We start from the raw sequence: 21751 nt of genomic DNA, 5'->3' as shown, positions 1-21751 counted from the left end.
TCTATCTGATCCATACGGACCAGAATCTCCTGCCTCAAAATCAATTTCTTCCCCTCAGCTGTCAGACTTATGAACCATTAAATAACCTCCATTTACCAGTCACTTTATTCTTTTTGCTTGCACTCATTCTGGTTACACTATTCTGTTCTGGGGAAAATGCTTGCTCTTTTAATATTATTATTAAATTTTAAATTCAAATTTTAAAAATGATTTAATTCAATTGAAATTCTACCTAGAAGGATTTTCGGAGGCAGCAGCTGTCAGTATGGAGCGACACACCCGCCGCAGCCCGAGTGGGCGGGCCGCGGCGTCCCGTGACGTCTCACCCCCCCCCACCCCCACCCCCACCCCACCGATGGGTACAGACACCTGAGGGTGACAGTGAAGATGTACCCGTGAAGCTATGATATTTTTTTTTGCATAAATTTGATCTTGCTTCCCATCGTTTGGCCTGGATTATATATGTATATAATCCAGGCCAAACGATGGATTATTTGATTACTCTAACTTGCCTGTAGGTGTGAGTGTGATTGTTTTGTCTGTATATGTAGCCCTGCAACAGACTGGCGACCTGTCCAGGGTGTCCCCTGCCTTCGCCTGAGTCAGCTGGGATAGGCTCCAGCAGAGATGATGAGTGCATCGCTTCATCCGTCTCTCTTCTTACCCTGATGCCCCCGTCACTTTGGAACAGGGTAAATCTGGACTCATCAGAGCACATGATCGACCACATTTATTCCTGGAAGATGATGCTTCACCACTATCCTTCAGGTCTGAATAATGCGTTGGACGGTTCTTGACCTGATTTTAGTAGTTTCTGAAATCTCCTTAGTTGTTTTCTTTGCTTGATGCAAACCAGTAATTTGACCCTTCTGAGACAGATTAACATCCTTTCTATGGCCACAGGCTATGTCTTCAGACATGGTTGTTTAAGAAATGAGAAGCTCCTCACTGCATCAGAAGTTGTTGCAGCTAAAACATATTCATCACTGCAATAATTATCGAATGGAAAGCTCCTGCATATCTGTTTAGCTAATTCTAGGTGGCCACTTTCTTTTGGACAGGCACTGCATTTAAAACACTGTGGGTGTCTGTTAATAACATTCAAGTTTTGTCTTCATGTTTTCAGCTATAGCCACATGCAGAGGATTCACTGGTTTTGTCTGAATATCAGAAATATCTGGAACAGGTTGAAGCTCATGACTTCTATAAACCATCTTTGTAGTGGGATATAGGACGTATCACATAACCACAAATACCTCCCATCAATCACATGCCACCTATGAGCCTCTGTGGATTAATGCTCATATCAACCTTCACCAGACCGCCACCTTTCCACCAGTTATCAGAGTTCAATGCCGGAGCACGTTGTGTTCTGTGCACCACCGTATGTTTACTTACACACACACAGTCAATAGGATTATATCAAAGCACTGCAGTGTGTGGAGACTGCAGGGTAACCGTCACTTTTCTTTGGTTGAGTGAGGTGACAGGACACACAAGGACGACTCAGGCCTCTGGACCAGGAGCTTTATGTTAAAACCTTCAACCTGTCCTTGTTCATTGTTGTGGCGCTTACATAACTGTCACTTTCTTTGTTTATATTATATTTATTTTGTATTGAAGCAGCCTGAAGTCTCACACAGAAACAAGTGATTGAAGACATTAATGTTCAACCATGAGAGGATCCGGTCGATCTGACTGTTATTCATATGTTTATTACAATAAAACACTGAAAGCATAATTAGAAGTCTCGCATCAGAATATAGTGGTGGGCATTGAAGTAACTAAAGGTTGCCTCAATCTTTGATTTAAACTTGAATTCATTGCATATTAGCAGGATTTTTTTTTAAGCTAACACTGTTTAAAATGCAACAATTCACATCTCAAGGGATCCAACACGATTTCTAATTAGATTTTGTACAGTCCTGTGTTTCTCTGTTAGGTTTGTTCTTCAGTGTTTGTCTCCTCTTTGTCCTGTTTCTCCCACACAAACTCCAAAGCGCAGCCCTTCATCTTCGAGGTACAGACACTCTCGAAATGTTGATTCTGCTCCTTGGTGAACATGTTTTTCCAGTCTCCAATCTCACCTGTGTTGTAGAAAATGAAGGGAAAATGATCATAAATTAAAAGCCAAAAAAGCAACTTTGGGTTACATAACTAAAGGACAAAAATGCATTTTGTTTGAGTTTGATATTTAGGTAAAGATACTTATTCATTGCAGACTTTAATGCAAAAATTCATCAAATTAATTTCTGTATTAAAATGGTGCAAAGTTCTTATACTTAATACAAATTGTGTCATCCCATATTATAGCAATAATATGGAACTGAGAGGAGTTCAACCACACCAATAACATTTTTGTTTCCCTGACTGTTTAATTCTAAGGATTTTTGTCAAAATTTCTTTGGATATTTTTTTTAAAGAAAACTTGTTTAACAGAATATTTTTTCTTTACCCAATCTTGTTACCTCTCAGACTCACCTTGGGACCCTCTGAGAGGCCCTGACCCTCAGATTAGAACTATATTCGTGGAAATAGACTTGTCAGTAATGTCTGGATTAAAGCAAATTCTAGTTTTCTGGCAACTAAGTTTCTTTGATTTCAATCAGTCAATGAAGTCAATAAAGTATCTGCATACAAGTGAATAGAGACACCTTTTCTCATGAAGGAGCCCTTGCTATGATCCATAATGTCGTTGGGGACGAGGGTGTAGTTGATCATGTTGTTGTCTCTCATGCTGCTGAAGCTGCAGTGTTTCACACAGTTGTTCACCTCAGGCTCCACCAGGGGGCACTGCAGGAAAGCGCTGACCTTCTTAATGGTGGCATGGAGGTCCTGACAGCAGGAAGAAGACAACAGTATGAGAAATTTTGGATTGCATCAGTTCATTGTTTTATATGACTCTTCGATGTAACCTCTGAGTGTCATTCAAAGCTGAGTTTGAAGAAAAGACTACATGTCAACATTTCCACAAGGTAAATTTCCACTTTGTCTCATTGATCTGCATTAGGAAGCAACATAAATAAGTGGCATTTTAGAATCTGGTCACATAGTTGTCTGTTTTAAGTATATTTTTTGTGTGACAACACTACTCCTTTACCAGTGACATCTGTTCATAGGTGATGTGAAGCAGATTGTTGATGGTTGCTGTACGACTGATCCAGCCTTTAATATGTTCAAACCAGGAGCCATAGTACACTGAAACAGAAAAGTGTGACAAAAATACTGAGCAGTTGATTAGAATTCAGTTGACGGAACTGATTTTGAAGAAACAAACATCCTTTATTCTCATGGCAACTCACGTGTGCCTTCCAGGAAGTGATCTAAAAACTCATGAAAATCACCAGGTTCAGGGAGAAAGTTGGCCATTTTGTGGAAGTGGTAAAAGGACACAGCAACATCTTTAGGGTTCCTGCTCACGTAGATGATCTGTGAGGTGACAAAGAGCAGCACTGTCAGCACGTTCTACTTAGTATTCACTGCACTTTCTATGATTGTTTTTTTGAGGCTGCTACTAATATTGACATTAGAAAGTTGTATCATATTAGGAACACATCTGCAGTCTGTGACAACAATTCTGCCTTAAATGTATGAAGTTGTTGCAACCCAGCTCATAGGGAAGGCAAATTTTTAATTATAGATTAGCAAATGAGCTTGTGCATTTGGCTAGATAGATAGATAGATAGATAGATAGATAGATAGATAGATACACACGTGGACAAAATTGTTGGTACCCCTCAGTTAAAGAAGGAAAAACCCACAATTCTCACTGAAATCACTTGAAACTCACAAAAGTAACAATAAATAAAAATGTATTGAAAATTAAATAATCAAAAACAGCCATTACTTTTGAATTGTTGATTAACATAATTATTTAAAAAAACAAACTAATGAAACAGGCCTGGACAAAAATGATGGTACCTCTATAAAAGATTGAAAACTATTTGACCAGAGTGACATGATTAACTCAGGTGTGTCATTTAATTGACATCACAGGTGTTTCCAAACTCATAATCAGTCGGTCTGCCTATTTAAAGGGAGACAAGTAGTCACCCTGCTGTTTGGTGAAAAGGTGTGTACCACACTGAACATGGACAACAGAAAGCGAAGGAGAGAATTGTCCCAGGACATCCGAAAAAAAATGATAGACAAACATCTTAAAGGTAAAGGCTATAAGACCATCTCTAAACAGCTTGAAGTTCCTGTGACAACAGTGGCTCATATTATTCAGAAGTTCAAGACCCACGGGACAGTAGCCAACCTCCCTGGACGTGGCCGCAAGAGGAAAATTGATGACAAATTGAAGAGACGGATCGTTGGAATTGTATCCAAAGAGCCCAGAGCAACCTCCAAAGAAATTAAAGGTGAACTCCAAGGCCAAGGTACATCAGTGTCAGATCGCACCATTCGTCGTTGTTTGAGCCAAAGTGGACTTCATGGGAGACGACCAAGGAGGACACCACTGCTGAAAAAAACTCATAAAAAAGCCAGACTGGAATTTGCAAAAATGCATGTTGACAAGCCACAAAGCTTCTGGGAGAATGTCCTTTGGACAGATGAGACCAAACTGGAGCTTTTTGGTAAGGCACATCAACTCTATGTTCATAGACTCAAAAACCAAGCATACGAAGAAAAGAACACTGTCCCTACGGTGAAACATGGAGGAGGCTCAGTAATGTTTTGGGGCTGCTTTGCTGCATCTGGCACAGGGTGTCTTGAAAGTGTGCAAGGTACGATGAAATCTGAAGACTATCAAGGCATTCTGGAGAGAAATGTGCTGCCTAGTGTCAGAAAGCTTGGTCTCAGTCGCAGGTCATGGGTCTTCCAACAGGACAACGATCCAAAACACACAGCCAAAAACACCCAAGAATGGCTGAGAGAAAAGCGTTGGACTATTCTAAAGTGGCCTTCTATGAGCCCAGATCTGAATCCCATTGAACATATGTGGAAGGAGCTGAAACATGCCATTTGGAGAAGACACCCATCAAACCTGAGACAACTGGAGCTGTTTGCTCATGAGGAGTGGGCCAAAATACCTGTTGACAGCTGCAGAACGCTCATTGACAACAATTCAAAAGTGATGGCTGATTTTGATGATTTAATTTTCAATAAATTTTTATTTATTGTTACTTTTGTGAGTTTCAAGTGATTTCAGTGAGAATTGTGGGTTTTTCCTTCTTTAACTGAGGGGTACCAACAATTTTGTCCACGTGTGTAGATAGATAGATAGATAGATAGATATTATACACTGATGAAAACACATTCATTCAATGTTTTTGCTATGAAAACTTAGAGCTACTCATCTTAAATCAGAGTTACTCAGTGTGTCAAAATGAGCAGTTATTGTATCTTTCTACTCCAAATTTGCATTCAGTGGATTAAATGGACTGAATATAGACTGCTACTCTGTACTGGGCAGGAGGTGGAGGGATGGGATAAGCCAGGCCTCTGGAGCAGGAGCCAATCTTGTGCAGGAACCACACATTAAAATCTGCATACCCATCAAACACTATAAGGGAGGGTTGCACAGAAGTGAGTACATTTTTATTATTTGTTGAAATTGCCAGAAAGTTACTAACCTTCCCGTTAACACAGGTGAAATAAAGATCACCATCCATATATAACGTAACAATAGAACAACAGTAGAATTATCATCTTTCTGACTTTATCAATTAAAAGAAAAAAGTGGCATAAAATTTGTGGCCGATCCAAGGGATTAGATTGCAGTAGATTGCACAAGTGTTACTAATAAAGTGGTCTGTCAGGGTATGTTAGCTGATACCAACTATTTCTGCATAAACAGTCAATCTTCAAACAGTTCTCTTGGACTTTGACCAAGGTACATAATTGCTGATATCTGATAGCTACTGAGTTTTTACTGCTAGAAAATGAACTTGTCAGTGTTCTGTATTGGAAAAAATATGTATTAAAGTTATTGTTTATCCCAGCCAGCATATTCTCCAGTACCAGCATCAACCTATTATCGCGTGGCGGTCTGACCAGTTTATTTACTGGTGACCCATCTCCACTATTGGTTTACAACTCCACCTGCTAGCAGCAGAAAAAAGGTGGTTTTAGTGGTTCTGAGTAACTTATAGTTTTATTCTTGATATACAAATCATTAAAAGTCCTCATATTGGCTGGATAGAAGTTCACAATGGTGGCTTTTAATTTTGCATACCCCAAAATGTGGAAAAACAACAATACACGTGAAAGCACAGAGCACAGGTGGGGCTGACTGTCCTTGGTGAAATTTAGCTCTTTGCAAAATGCTGTTGTCAAAATTTGGTTGAAGTCTTTTTTTAAAGTTTTTCTTTCAGCCTTTGAAGAAGAGCAATTTTTAATGAAATATATCAGTGCCAAATGACTGGTAAAAAGCAGAGTTTCACAGCAAAATGGCTGATTAACTCTAACTTTTGGGTTAGCCAGCATGTGCCCATCGAGTTTTCACCTCCACTGAACTGTGTGAGAAATGTAAATTAGCACATTATGATTGTTGGAGGTTTGTTTTCCACCTAAAAACAGCATTGATTACACTCTGTTTGTAGTTCAGATGATCACATGAATGTGTAACTGTGACCTTGGCTTTGGAGCCCTGGAGGGCAGGGCCCAGCAGGTGAAAGGGCAGGTGTGTGGTTATGGTTCGACGTTCAGGCGGTGAGGCCTTCAGCACAGCAGCACAGTAGTAATGCTCCAACCAGGGAGCTCGGGTCCAGTTTGGGATAGTCCTGGAAAACTGTGGGTCTCCTCTGCTGGATACCAGAGTCACAATTTCCTGCATCCATGTGGTGCCTGTTGAGAGAAATTAGAGAAGAAGCGGTGACCTCTGACTTTTATCAGATTAATTCATAACAACAGTAAAAAGACACTTTTAAATTTTTCCATACATTGACTGCAAAGTTGGAGTAGTGGTTTGCACTCTCGCCTTGCAGCAAGAAGATCCCTGGTTCAAATCCCGGGGTGGGCCTGGGATCTTTCTGCATGGAGTTTGCATGTTCTCCCTGTGCTTGCGTGGGTTTTCTCCGGGTACTCTGACTTCCTCCCACAGTCCAAAAATATGCTGAGGTTAACTGATTATTCTAAATTGCCCGTAGGTGTGAATGTGAGTGTGAGTGTCTGTCTGTATATGCAGCCCTGCGACAGACTGGCGACCTGTCCAGGGTGTCCCCTGCCTTCGCCCGAGTCAGCTGAGATAGGCTCCAGCCCCGCGACCCTAGTGAGGATAAAGCGGTGTATAGAGGATGGATGACTGCAAAGTGATGAGTCAAGCTGCAGTTTACGGTATATATCACGCGGCGTGTCTGAACTGTAGAGAAATGTGGTGTCATTAGATTCTCACCAGTGAACAGAAATGGGGAAGAATGCTTTTAGATGTGCTGCTCCAACTACACACGTGGACAAAATTGTTGGTACCCCTCAGTTAAAGAAGGAAAAACCCACAATTCTCACTGAAATCACTTGAAACTCACAAAAGTAACAATAAATAAAAATTTATTGAAAATTAAATAATCAAAATCAGCCATCACTTTTGAATTGTTGATTAACATAATTATTTAAAAAAACAAACTAATGAAATAGGGCTGGACAAAAATGATGGTACCCATAACTTAATATTTTGTTGCACAACCTTTTGAGGCAATCACTGCAATTAAACGATTTCTGTATTTGTCAATGAGCGTTCTGCAGCTGTCAACAGGTATTTTGGCCCACTCCTCATGAGCAAACAGCTCCAGTTGTCTCAGGTTTGATGGGTGTCTTCTCCAAATGGCATGTTTCAGCTCCTTCCACATATGTTCAATGGGATTCAGATCTGGGCTCATAGAAGGCCACTTTAGAATAGTCCAACGCTTTTCTCTCAGCCATTCTTGGGTGTTTTTGGCTGTGTGTTTTGGATCGTTGTCCTGTTGGAAGACCCATGACCTGCAACTGAGACCAAGCTTTCTGACACTAGGCAGCACATTTCTCTCCAGAATGCCTTGATAGTCTTCAGATTTCATCGTACCTTGCACACTTTCAAGACACCCTGTGCCAGATGCAGCAAAGCAGCCCCAAAACATTACTGAGCCTCCTCCATGTTTCACCGTAGGGACGGTGTTCTTTTCTTCGTATGCTTGGTTTTTGAGTCTATGAACATAGAGTTGATGTACCTTACCAAAAAGCTCCAGTTTGGTCTCATCTTTCCAAAGGACATTCTCCCAGAAGCTTTGTGGCTTGTCAACATGCATTTTTGCAAATTCCAGTCTGGCTTTTTTATGAGTTTTTTTCAGCAGTGGTGTCCTCCTTGGTCGTCTCCCATGAAGTCCACTTTGGCTCAAACAACGACGAATGGTGCGATCTGACACTGATGTACCTTGGCCTTGGAGTTCACCTTTAATTTCTTTGGAGGTTGCTCTGGGCTCTTTGGATACAATTCCAACGATCCGTCTCTTCAATTTGTCATCAATTTTCCTCTTGCGGCCACGTCCAGGGAGGTTGGCTACTGTCCCGTGGGTCTTGAACTTCTGAATAATATGAGCCACTGTTGTCACAGGAACTTCAAGCTGTTTAGAGATGGTCTTATAGCCTTTACCTTTAAGATGTTTGTCTATCATTTTTTTTCGGATGTCCTGGGACAATTCTCTCCTTCGCTTTCTGTTGTCCATGTTCAGTGTGGTACACACCTTTTCACCAAACAGCAGGGTGACTACTTGTCTCCCTTTAAATAGGCAGACTGACTGATTATGAGTTTGGAAACACCTGTGATGTCAATTAAATGACACACCTGAGTTAATCATGTCACTCTGGTCAAATAGTTTTCAATCTTTTATAGAGGTACCATCATTTTTGTCCAGGCCTGTTTCATTAGTTTGTTTTTTTAAATAATTATGTTAATCAACAATTCAAAAGTAATGGCTGTTTTGATTATTTAATTTTCAATAAATTTTTATTTATTGTTACTTTTGTGAGTTTCAAGTGATTTCAGTGAGAATTGTGGGTTTTTCCTTCTTTAACTGAGGGGTACCAACAATTTTGTCCACGTGTGTACATGGAACATTTTGCAGTCAAAGCTCAACTCCAAAGTCTGGTATCTCTGAATGCATTTAAGGCTAAGATCAATCCAGTCATAACCAGGCTTCTGGAGTGCAAATGTTTTAATTCAGAACAAATGTTTTATTTTAACTAATCTTGTAAAATCAGTTGTATTTTTTATGTTTATGTTTAAATGTGATTGTGTGTTAAAACTGTTGTTTTTAACTGTATGTACTGCCATTCTAGGCCAGGTCTCTCTTGTAAAAGAGATAATTGTTAATAAGTCTCAGTTTAAGGATGATTTATAATTATTGTAAATAATCATCAAAATTACAGGTGTGTTGTGTTGGACAGATGTGGCAGCCATTTGGAAGAAGCTGATGATTGTTGAGATGTCTTCTCATTGTTTTCAGTAAAGACCAGTTTTTTGAGGTCTAGTCCCAACAGGGTTTGGGAACTGAAATAAAACACTCTCTTCAGTGAATGCGCATATGCTAGAAAAACACAGTTTTCTTGAGTCAGTGGTGCATTTCAGGTCGTGAACCTTGCTCCGGCATCTTACTAACCGTGCCTCTTAAATCCCATTGCGTCAGTAGCAGATAAAACTATCTGAGCAAAAGCCAGGAATGGAGAGAAATGCTGACAGAGACATCATAGAACCTAAATCTCCACTTATCATAACCTCCATGTCCTTCATGTGTGTTCTAATTGCCTGGACTCTAATTGGGTTAAAAAATAGTTGAAGGACAAATTCTGAACAGGAGTTTCTGCTGCAGGACTTCACTGGAATAAGGTGTTTAAATTTATCCAAACCCACAACTCAACAAGTTTGTCTGTCACCGGTGGAACTACAGGTGATGTTTGTTGAGGATAGGAAAAGCCTCGAGATCAATGTATGTTTTCTCTTTTTCCCTCCATGTTTTCAAGTTTAAAAAGATCCCCTTCATCACAAGGCAAGATCAGAGGTCTTTTCCACATTTATCCTGCTGCTTTCTGATGCTGCAGGTGTTTGATAAACTCAGCAGATGGAAGCAACAAACTAAAGTCCTGTTAACACTTTCAGGTCTATGTGTCGCCTCAAACAACTGTGTCACTCGTCGAGTGTGACCATGAGCAACTATACAGACGACTGGCTGCTGCTATGCACAACCATTCTAGTCAGCTAATTGGGCTTTTACTCTTACTAGGTACCTTTGTTGAATTCACTGAAACCTGGACATTGGAGTGAATTTCCTACTGGAGCCGGGGAGGCTAATGAAACCCATCCCCTTCCTTGGAGGTGACTGTGATTATTAGAGGTGGGTGGATCAATCCAAATTTAGATAATATCGATACCAGCATTGGTATCGATATTGAACGATACCAGTATAACGTTGATATTTTAATTTCAGTTTCTCTCCTGTATGCCAGTTACAAAGACTAGCATCATAGCACGGCTGCAAAATTAAATATTCATTACTCACATGATCATGATTTTTAGCTTCAAAACACTATATGAAAACAATTGAATGTGGCCTTTGAAATGTAAATATGTGTCTGCTCTTAAAAGACGTAGCTCAGTTACGTGTGCGGTTTGCTTTGCTCATGGAAAACACCACATTTGGATAAAATCAGCCACTTTCATTTTGGACTACTCTGAAATGAGAACATGTTATCTCACTCAAATCATTTTTCTTCGCCCGCCAGTCTGAGCAGCATCTACCGCAGTCGCACTTTGAGGTGTTTAGGGAACATCGGTAAATGTAGTGTCTGTCAATAAGCAAATGTTCAGCTAGTGAAGTGTTTCACTTGTAACCAGGTGGAACCAGGTGAGATCGACCAACTGACAATGTCTGTCACACTTTATTATCAACGACAATAACCATGGGGGGACATTTTTTGTATTCATCATTATAAAAGTAACTCTGTGCAAAAAATGTAATGTAAAATGTATCCTAAAAGAGCATTTCCTATTTCAGTGACAGAAGTATTGCACATATATTTGCAAAACTGTCAAAAATGAACACTGTGGATATCCACAAATCAGGTGGATACCCCTCACTTTGTGATTTCATCAACAACCCAGATTCTTCCTACCCAGGAATTAGTCTGATTCTTAGACTATGTCATTTACAGCCCCATCTTCATTCCAGATGTGACCGACCATATGCAGCACCGAACCTTTGTTCTAAACGTACCGACAAATCCAAAGTTAGTCTGGAGTATTGTTATTGGTATTGGCGATATTGGCCCTGTATTTACTCAGTATTGGATTGATTCCAAATCTTGCAAAATCACAGACCACTAGTGACTGTGTTCTGTGGGAGTGGATTGTGTATAATACCACAGAATATTTCTGGAAAGACGTGTTTCCGCTGAACTTTCTGAATTCTCTGTAATCGTGTACCACAAATCTAATTCCATTCGCCTCCACAATGTGAGGCACTGTAAAGTCCTAAAGAAACTATTTTTTTGTTATTGCTTTCGTCTTCATTTTTATTTAATCTGTGGTTTAGCAAATGATGATACTGAACTACCATTTAATAAAATAGACATATATTTACACCTACTGAAATAAAATTTGTTTGATTCAATTTCATTTATATAGCTCCAATTATAATTCAGATTGTCTCACGATGCTTTACAGAAGCTTGTTGCCTTATTCTTTATTTACTTACTATAAGTGATCAGATAGTTTCATTTAAAATATTATTGAAACTAGGACATCAAAAGTGAAATTACTGTGTAATAATGCACTTCATAATAAGAAAATGTACAGAATGAACAATATTTGCTGAAATTGAAAATGTATCATGCTTAAAAAAAAGTAGCAGTTTTTCACTCAAAAATAGATTTTTGCTTTCATGTAACCTCCTAATTTAAGATGTATTAAAATTATGTTGAGTTTTCTTGTAAAATACAACTCAAAAAAAGATAATTTCAAGATTGTTTGACTTAACGCGATATTGCTGAAATGTCACTTGTTAAGTGAATTTATCTTAAATTGACTGGGATGAGACATTTGGACTAAAAATAAGACAAATAGACATGGTAAGATTTTGAGTTTTTGCAGTGTAGATATTTTTCTTCAAATAGTTGTGCTAAAATTGCTCATGTGATTATTTGCATTACGCTTAAAGACAAACTGATAATTGGTCCTTTCTCTTACCTGATTTTGGATAAGAGACAATGAGCACATCCGTGTCCTTGAACAGAAAGTTGACAGCAAACTCCAACGAATCCTTTGTGTGAAGATGTCCGGGAAATGAAATGCCTTGAAACTTCTCTGTGACATCCAGCCTGGCCATATCTTGATATATTTAGGTATCTGCTGGTCTTGGTATTTCTCTCTCTTTTTTTTTTTGGATGTCCCTTGGCCAACCAGTTTTCTTTTTGTAGATGTTTTTCTCTGTAGCTAAGCCTGTCTCTGTCTGTCTCCCCGTTCTGTCCCTGTGTCTATGTGGCACCCTGGCAATGATCAAGTAGTGATCAAATGGGGTTTTCCTTGAATCAGAGAGAGTGAGAGAGAGAAAGCAAACGGAACTGAGCGTCAGACACTGGGTGTTTCTTGGGATACTTGCCCAGTTTCCATAGCTTTCATGTTACTACTAAACAGGAAAGAACACTTTATCAGTGTTTATGTACAAGATTCATATGTTGATTAAAAAAACCTAGAAGTTTGCGTCTAGCTATAGCAGTCTATTCATTTATATTTGCATGTGCACACTCACAGATACACCCAACCAAGACATAATTTGTTCTGAATCCTCCTCACACTCTGAAGTATAATATAAAAAATATCCATCCATTCTCTATACACCGCTTTATCCTCACCAGGGTCGCGGGGGGTGCTGGAGTCTATCCCAGCTGACTCAAAGGCAGGGGACACCCTGGACAGGTTGCCAGTCTGTCACAGGGCTACATATACAGACAAACAATCACACTCACATTCACACCTCCAGGCAATTTAGAGTAATCAATTAACCTCAGCATATTTTTGGACTGTGGGAGGAAGCCGGAGTGCCCGGAGAAAACCCACGCAAGCACAGGGAGAACATGCAAACTCCATGCAGAAAGATCCCAGGCCCACCCCGGGATTTGAACTGGGGATCTTCTTGCTGCAAGGCGAAAGTGCTGAACACTACTTCCACTGTGCAGCCCCCAATATAAAAAATACATGTCTGTAAATTCTGTATAACATTACAGTGCTTCAACCAAGAATTCCAAGAAAAAGCATCACAACCTAGTTATGCTTGGACAAACAAATGGAGACCATGTACAAGTTTTCTTTTCTTTTTTTTTTACTTTAGTATAACAAATGTAGGGAACAAGAAAGACAGACTGACTAAGCACAGTTCATTATGATGAAACATGTTGGAGAGACGCCATGTTAACACACAGTCCATCCTTTTATCAAGACGTCTGTGCTGCTAGTACGCTGGTGAAGAGGATTTTAGCTTTAGCTTGATGATATTTTACATCTTGATAGATCTTTTTGGATAAAAGAGCGTGTCTGGTCAGTTGAAAAATAAGTAGTTGTTTTCAAATGCAAATGTTTCTTTTTAAGTGTTCTCAAATTCCAAAGTGTTTGTGTACATTATTCAAAGTACGCAGCTCTGCCAATTTACTGATTTAATTTCAAAGTAAACTTCTTCCTTTTTTGAGGAACATTTAATACAGACTCTCTGAAATGTGCAAGGTATGACATGAGACTGTATATGAGACACTGTAGCAAAACACTAATACTGCATTGTTTTGTTTTGTTTTTTACTTTGCCCTGGAAAAGCAGCCTTGAAGATAACAATGCGGAGTTGATAGTGGTAGTGGATCGATGCTGTCCTAAGCGATACCTCAGTTGAGGGCATCTTATCTGTTGTTCAAGATAAATGAAGATTTAAATGTGCAGTGTCTTCGAGAACACTTAATAATCTATTTTTTAGCGTTATGTAAGGTCTTTAGGTTGGAATTATTACCTTGTGACTCTCTTGTTGTATAGAGATGCCATCCTACTTTGAATCATAAACATGCAATTTCTATATGATCATATCTGTTGTCCCAATATCAGTTGCATCACATCATCATAGCAGCTCGACAATGGGTAATGATTCCTTCAGTCTCACAGTAAAGCTGATGCTTTGCTCATGTTGCATGATCTACTGTCAGCCTCTGGTTGTTTCTTTTTTATTAGCGTTAACTCTTTGCTTTGCTTTTTGCTTTGCTTGGTGTCTTTTTTTCAGCACAACCTCACCTGTGTTATTCTATAATTAAATATATATTTTGATATATAATGTATGAACACACTTGACCTAAAATTGCAGAAAAAATACAAAGTCCCAGTAGGAAAAAGTTAGATTTTTTTGTTTTACTGTGGACACCATAAAAATGTGTAACCGACCCTTTTCCGAACTTAGAATGCAAATATAAATTGTCTATGTCACAAAATAATGTGCAAATTTAGCAGTAAACACAGTTATATACCATTATTTTCACTAAAGTGCAGGAAGTTTTCAGGCACTTTTACACAACTATTTACAAAATCATCAGGAGTCACAATAAAATTTTGCATAAATGAATTTGTGCCACTCCAAAAAAGCTTCTTCTGTCCACCACAGTCTCTACAATGGCAAAAACAATAGAAACAGGCTTTAGGACCATAGGGAGAATCTGGAGTCCTGGTGTTCTCCATTGCTAGAATATGTTTAGTATTATTATTATTGTTGGTGTTGTTGTTTTTGTTGTTTTGTTGTTGTTTTGTTATTATTATTATTAGTAGTAGCAGTAGTATATTACATCTGAAACAAAATCTTCATTTTCTGTCATCTTTGGTCTTCTCTGTGTCGAGCAGAGAGAGTGATCTGTGGCCAAAGCCAGTGAAAGACGTGCTGCTCTCCCAAAGACTTATAACTATCCCCTGACTAAATGAAATGATAGAAAGTTCCAAATCCATACTTTGGCCATCTTTTTTTTCTTCCTTTTTTTTCTTTTCTTTGGCCATCTCTCCTCTGTGTATTTCTAGAGTATTCCCTTCTCTTACTACATTCAACAAAAATATAAATGCAACACTTAAAAGGCCAGTCTAAGGCACACCTGTGCACTAATCATGGTGTCTTATCAGCATCTTGATATGGCACACCTGTGAGGTGGGATGGATTATCTCAGCAAAGGAGAAGTGCTCACTATCACAGATTTAGACAGATTTGTGAACAATATTTGAGAGAAATGGTGATATTGTGTGTGTGGAAAAAGTTTTAGATCTTTGAGTTCATCTCAAAAAAATTGGGAGCAAAAACAAAAGTGTTGCGTTTATATTTTTGTTGAGTGTATTAACACAGAGATGGGGGGGGCGTGTCTGTGCTGCCGCTCCACGTCAGAGCGTCTCTGTCACTCAGCTCCAAGTTTCTCAGTCACCTTTTGGGAAATCCCTTTGTTGTATTTTTCTGTAAAATTGCAAATTAAAAAAAAAAAAAAATTCTAACAGCAAAAAAAAAAAAAAAACCTTTTGGGAAATCCAGTTTGTGTTTTTTCTCCAGAGAACGCCAGGTTTGTGAAAATCTGGTCCACATTTTCCGTCCTACACCAACCATCGCTCCAAGGGCCTGTGTTTCTAGCCAGGCGCTGTCAGCAGAGAGGACTCACCACTGAGTCCAAAGTTCAAAGTTTCGCCATGCATTAAAGACGCCGGAAATATGCTTGAGTGAAGTTCGGTAAAAAACAAAATGTGGCGTTATTTATTGATCATATCTCTGGTTTTACTTGGCCGATCAACATGATTCAAAAACTGATAGAAAGATCAAAATCTGGACTTTCAAGACAAGACAAGAAGGGAGACTCGTCGACGCTTCATTTCCCTGCTTCGTTTGATTACAGCGGCGCAACAATATTGACACGCCGATGCGCCAGTCGGACTGTGAGGGTTGTTCACGATGAAGTTAACGATGAAAAACTATTTTAGAAAAGGAATGAAAAAGGATTGATTTTCTTATTGTTGTAGAACATGTCAATAAAAGTAATCCAGTAGGTCATATTTTCTTGGATGCTGGCAGTGAGACTGTTGAACGCCCTGCGGCTACAACACATGTAGACCAGCATGCACATACAGCTACATCACCTCCAAACTCAAAAATACACACATTGCACTTTATATAAGTACATGACATTATGTACACAACTACTATAGACTGTGTTTCACTGTTCTATGTGTGATTACGTACCTACCATGTTAATAACCACTCGCTCTGCATTATTTATTATTTACACTGTATCAGGTGTTTATGATCTGTACCATGTATAGCTATCACTTATATCCTATACCATGTATAATTGTCATCTACACTATATTGTGTATAATTAGCACAATAACTGATCATTCAGGACTAATGTACATTATATTGTGCATAACAACAGATCACCGCAGTCCCATTATTTTCACATATTTTCACCCCACTTGCGAGTATGATTCTGATGTATGCTTGTGTTTTTTAGTTTAGTCTTTTTAATTTCACTTTATATTTATTCTTATTTTTTTTATAGTATTAACACTTGTATTTCTACATTGTGAAATGGATGAGAGAAGTATCATTTTGTTTAACTGTGTACTACGTACATTGCTGAATGACAAAGTTCAAGTCGATGTTGGTAGTGCATAAAGAGTGGTGTGTTCACTCTTGCAGCCAATAGCAGAACATTTTGTGTTATTTGCTCAAGAAAGTAAACAAACTTGTTGGATTAAGATGCAGCTACTCTTTCTGAGAGGCTCATTTAGGGGTTGCAGGCGGTGAGGTTGAATGATTATGCAAATCTTTAGCTGAACAACTATTGGTTCTTTAATTTCTACATAGAAATTGAATACAATTCTGAAAACTTGGAGGCAGTTTATCTGAAGCGGGGTTAGAGTAATGGCAGTAAAAATGTCTTTATATTGTTACAGCTTTTATTTTACATCTCCAAGGTTTTAAGACATAAAACGTGCAATAAAATGGATTTTTACTATGTGAGACCTTTAAAACAGCAACATTTTACTTCTAAGAAGGTTTGGTTTTTAGTGTAATTTGAATTAGTAGTTTTATGTGGCTCTGCTAAAGTGCATTTACACACGTGGACAAAATTGTTGGTACCCCTCAGTTAAAGAAGGAAAAACCCGCAATTCTCACTGAAATCACTCGAAACTCACAAAAGTAACAATAAATAAAAATTTATTGAAAATTAAATAATCAAAATCAGCCATCACTTTTGAATTGTTGATTAACATAATTATTTAAAAAAACAAACTAATGAAATAGGGCTGGACAAAAATGATGGTACCCATAACTTAATATTTTGTTGCACAACCTTTTGAGGCAATCACTGCAATTAAACGATTTCTGTATTTGTCAATGAGCGTTCTGCAGCTGTCAACAGGTATTTTGGCCCACTCCTCATGAGCAAACAGCTCCAGTTGTCTCAGGTTTGATGGGTGTCTTCTCCAAATGGCATGTTTCAGCTCCTTCCACATATGTTCAATGGGATTCAGATCTGGGCTCATAGAAGGCCACTTTAGAATAGTCCAACGCTTTTCTCTCAGCCATTCTTGGGTGTTTTTGGCTGTGTGTTTTGGATCGTTGTCCTGTTGGAAGACCCATGACCTGCGACTGAGACCAAGCTTTCTGACACTAGGCAGCACATTTCTCTCCAGAATGCCTTGATAGTCTTCAGATTTCATCGTACCTTGCACACTTTCAAGACACCCTGTGCCAGATGCAGCAAAGCAGCCCCAAAACATTACTGAGCCTCCTCCATGTTTCACCGTAGGGACAGTGTTCTTTTCTTCGTATGCTTGGTTTTTGAGTCTATGAACATAGAGTTGATGTGCCTTACCAAAAAGCTCCAGTTTGGTCTCATCTGTCCAAAGGACATTCTCCCAGAAGCTTTGTGGCTTGTCAACATGCATTTTTGCAAATTCCAGTCTGGCTTTTTTATGAGTTTTTTTCAGCAGTGGTGTCCTCCTTGGTCGTCTCCCATGAAGTCCACTTTGGCTCAAACAACGACGAATGGTGCGATCTGACACTGATGTACCTTGGCCTTGGAGTTCACCTTTAATTTCTTTGGAGGTTGCTCTGGGCTCTTCGGATACAATTCGAACGATCCGTCTCTTCAATTTGTCATCAATTTTCCTCTTGCGGCCACGTCCAGGGAGGTTGGCTACTGTCCCGTGGGTCTTGAACTTCTGAATAATATGAGCCACTGTTGTCACAGGAACTTCAAGCTGTTTAGAGATGGTCTTATAGCCTTTACCTTTAAGATGTTTGTCTATAATTTTTTTTCGGATGTCCTGGGACAATTCTCTCCTTCGCTTTCTGTTGTCCATGTTCAGTGTGGTACACACCTTTTCACCAAACAGCAGGGTGACGACTTGTCTCCCTTTAAATAGGCAGACTGACTGATTATGAGTTTGGAAACACCTGTGATGTCAATTAAATGACACACCTGAGTTAATCATGTCACTCTGGTCAAATAGTTTTCAATCTTTTATAGAGGTACCATCATTTTTGTCCAGGCCTGTTTCATTAGTTTGTTTTTTTTTAAATAATTATGTTAATCAACAATTCAAAAGTAATGGCTGTTTTTGATTATTTAATTTTCAATAAATTTTTATTTATTGTTACTTTTGTGAGTTTCAAGTGATTTCAGTGAGAATTGTGGGTTTTTCCTTCTTTAACTGAGGGGTACCAACAATTTTGTCCACGTGTGTAACTGAAAGTACAAGCATTTACAGGTGTGAGGAACAACTTGTTCTTGCAATCAGTCAAAGGTCATACAGAGCAGATCATAAAGTGACATGTGGCTTATGTGTGATTTTGTATGTACTTTTATTGTTAATATGGAATTGCGCCAAAGGTGAGGGAGAGATTGAGGAAGGAAAAAAAGGTCAACAACAGTAAGAGTAAGCATCGTCATGAACACTATCACTATTTTAGCAAAGAAAATGTGGAAAAAAGATGTGCAATGGAGGGAAATTTATCTGTCATAAATGTCAGCAACATGCTGAGAAGTTCTGTCTGCACAGACAATGTTTTCTAAATAGAATCAGTTGGTTGTACCCTTTTCATGGAATTTGTGAACAACATTAAAGAAGCATTTACACAGTGTTCAGCCGTGTTGTATGAGATCTCTTCATTCTATCATTCAAGCCCACTAAGTTTTAGTTTACATTAGGAGTTTTCCTCTACAGGTAAACAGTCATCAACACATTCTTTTACACAGAGAGGATAATTAAACTGGTTTATAGTTCTGGAAAATGTTCCCATTGAGTTTCAAATCCACATGAATGACAAAATAAAACTTCGAGATAAAATTGTCCAAAGCATAAATTGTGAACTTTAGAAAAACTGTCAAAAGTCACATTATACATTAACCAACATGTCCTGGCCAACCACTGGAGGAATGTTTAGACTATTGTGCTGCATTTATGACAGCTGACGCTGTAATGAGAAACAGATTCAAGATAGAGGAGGAGCGATGATCAGAGCTGACATTCAAAGGCAAAACCAACAGAGACAGGCAGAAAACCAGGTGAAATTGACTGACAACTTTTCCTCCTTCAAGGTTAAAGAGAGACCAACTAGAATAAACTTGTTTTGGGGAAAAGTTTAGAAACACAAGGAAAAAGAAGAGCAGTGCATTTAACAGTGTGTAAAAGTTTAAGAGATGTTGACCAAGGTGGTCTTAGCTTCATGGTTGGTGCTGTGGATCAGTTCTTGCGCCGTCAACTCGGCTGAGGATCTGAAGACCAGAGCTTTTAGGCTGATGTCTGAGACTCCGCTCATTGATGGGTAAGTGAAAACCTCTTTTACATCAAATAAAAAATGCTTTGCATGTTATCTGCTGTAGGCTGCTCAGTGTAGTAGTGGTTAGCACTTTCACCTTGCAGCAAGATCCCTGGTTCAAATCCCGGCCTGGGCCTGGGATCTTTCTGCATGGAGTTTGCATGTTCTCCCTCCTCTGGGTACTCCAGCTTCCTCCCACAGTCCAAAAATATGCTGAGGTTAATTGATTATTCTAAATTGCCCGTAGGTGTGAGTGTGATTGTGTGTCTGTATATGTAGCCCTGTGACAGACTGGTGACCTGTCCTGGGTGTCCCCTGCCTTCGCCCGAGTCAGCTGGGATAGGCTCCAGCACCCCCCGCGACCCTAATGAGGATAAAGCGGTGTGCAGAGAATGGATGAATGGATGTTATCTGCTGTTGTGTACATGAGCAACAGCGGTAAAGATTTTACATTCTGTTCTGGAAGTCTGCATATGGAAGCAATTTTTAGTTCTCATCCAACAAAACAGGCAGTTTTCCTTCCTGCTGTCACATTACAGTTGATGTACATTAGGAGATAAAACATTTTGAGGCTCTGACTTAAGTTTACTTTAGCTTACTACTCTTTTTTCAGCCATAATGACCTGCCTTGGCAGTTTCGCAAGCAGTTCAATAATGAGCTGACCAAAGTGGATCTTTACAAACTGTCAACAACACACACCAACATCCCAAAGATCAAAGAAGGACGGCTCGGTGCACAGGTATGTAAAGAACAGAATGTACAGTACTGGGATATTAAAAGAAGCCATCTTTCCGGGGTCAAGGTTTGTGTTGGCAAGCACGTGTCTTCAAGAACAGCTGTACAAACTGGTGGGACAATTGGTTTCTTGCAGATTGTTTATATGTAAAAAGCCAAGCTGACCTGCTGAAGCTGGACCCAATCTCCCTCTGTCCTTGCCTTTCTCTAAATATGTGTATTTATGTTTTCATAGACTTGATTTGTGTCGTGTAAATATTTGCAATTCATATAATTGCAAAAGTTTTCCTATAAGGAGATCAGCTTGATGTATGTACAGTATATCTGTCAAAATATCTGATCTAATAATATTTAAATCACTTTATAAACGTGTACCTTGTAAGTCTTCATTTTACCTTTAATTAAACATTATAGGATGAAGATAATTATTTCAGTGTACCAAGCTGCTCCGTGGTGCCAAAGAAAAGGCTTGCAAAAGGTGGATCAAAACACTTAATTTTAGAATCTGCTCATTCTCAGTGTTTTTAAACCAACAAATGAATTAGAAGAAGCAAGAAAAGATTAATTTATATGCAGATGACACAGTTCTCTGTACACACAACTGAAGCATACATTTTTTGACGTGCCACTGCTACAAAGGCTTGAGGAAAGCAGATAGACAAATAGACAGAATAGAGACAAGTAAAGAGTTTGAATACGTTTACCTCCCTGTAGGCCTTTATCTGCTTTCAGCTGGCTGACTGGGTATTTGCCAAATAGATGCCCAGATTTTTGAATTTAGTCAGGCTGTTTTTAATGGCTCACAATTATCCCTGGCCTCAGTTCTATGCTTACATAGTATATATGAGTATACAAATTTTAGGTACTGGAAAAAGAGCGCTAATATCAAATCTGTACATGGTTTGTGCCTGTATTCTGAGTAGAGGTTTTGTGTAAACTATGTAAAATGAAGTGATTCTAAGGGCACACAGTGGTGCTGATAATTTATACATTATCCTTTGTCCCTCTCTCAGTTCTGGTCAGCCTATGTGCCATGTGACACTCAGTACAAAGATGCTGTCAGACAAACGCTGGAGCAGATAGATGTGGTGCACAGGATGTGTGAGAAATACCCAGAAACCTTCATGTTTGCCAGCAGCAGCAAAGGTGAGACATTTTGATATAATTTCAGACATTTAAATGACTTTGAGCCAACCTGCTTTTGCTTCCTGCCTGTGTCACACAT

The 21751-nt window shown here is 39.0% G+C and overlaps 2 protein-coding genes across 4 annotated transcripts in view; one reads left to right on the top strand and one right to left on the bottom strand.

Moving 5' to 3' along the window:
* Nucleotides 1-1695: 1695 nt before the first annotated feature.
* On the bottom strand, nucleotides 1696-12497 carry sult5a1 (sulfotransferase family 5A, member 1). The gene is made up of 6 exons (XM_022201301.2): nucleotides 12158-12497; nucleotides 6581-6792; nucleotides 3303-3429; nucleotides 3101-3198; nucleotides 2655-2835; nucleotides 1696-2087 (listed from the first exon to the last, which is right to left on the bottom strand). The coding sequence occupies exons 1-6, from the start codon at nucleotides 12294-12296 to the stop codon at nucleotides 1939-1941; spliced, it is 906 nt and encodes a 301-aa protein (XP_022056993.2). The 5' UTR covers nucleotides 12297-12497; the 3' UTR covers nucleotides 1696-1938.
* Nucleotides 2842-21751, top strand: part of LOC110956052 (dipeptidase 1-like) — a 40460-nt gene continuing 21550 nt past the window's right edge. The window contains exons 1-4 of one of the 3 annotated variants that reach the window (XM_051944302.1): nucleotides 2842-2975; nucleotides 10197-10307; nucleotides 20404-20530; nucleotides 21540-21672. In XM_051944302.1, the coding sequence (XP_051800262.1) occupies nucleotides 21624-21672 (49 nt within the window). In that variant the 5' untranslated portion in view covers nucleotides 2842-2975; nucleotides 10197-10307; nucleotides 20404-20530; nucleotides 21540-21623. Of the gene's footprint in view, nucleotides 2976-10196; nucleotides 10308-17134; nucleotides 19797-20403; nucleotides 20531-20926; nucleotides 21005-21539; nucleotides 21673-21751 lie in introns of those variants that run through there. The other 2 variants (XM_051944313.1, XM_051944291.1) reach the window with 2 other exon arrangements.

Source organism: Acanthochromis polyacanthus, chromosome 2 (genome assembly GCF_021347895.1).
Source record: "Acanthochromis polyacanthus isolate Apoly-LR-REF ecotype Palm Island chromosome 2, KAUST_Apoly_ChrSc, whole genome shotgun sequence".
In the NCBI taxonomy this organism is placed as follows: domain Eukaryota; kingdom Metazoa; phylum Chordata; class Actinopteri; family Pomacentridae; genus Acanthochromis; species Acanthochromis polyacanthus.
Note: the sequence above shows the minus strand (reverse complement) of the source record. Positions and strands in the feature narration are given on the sequence as shown.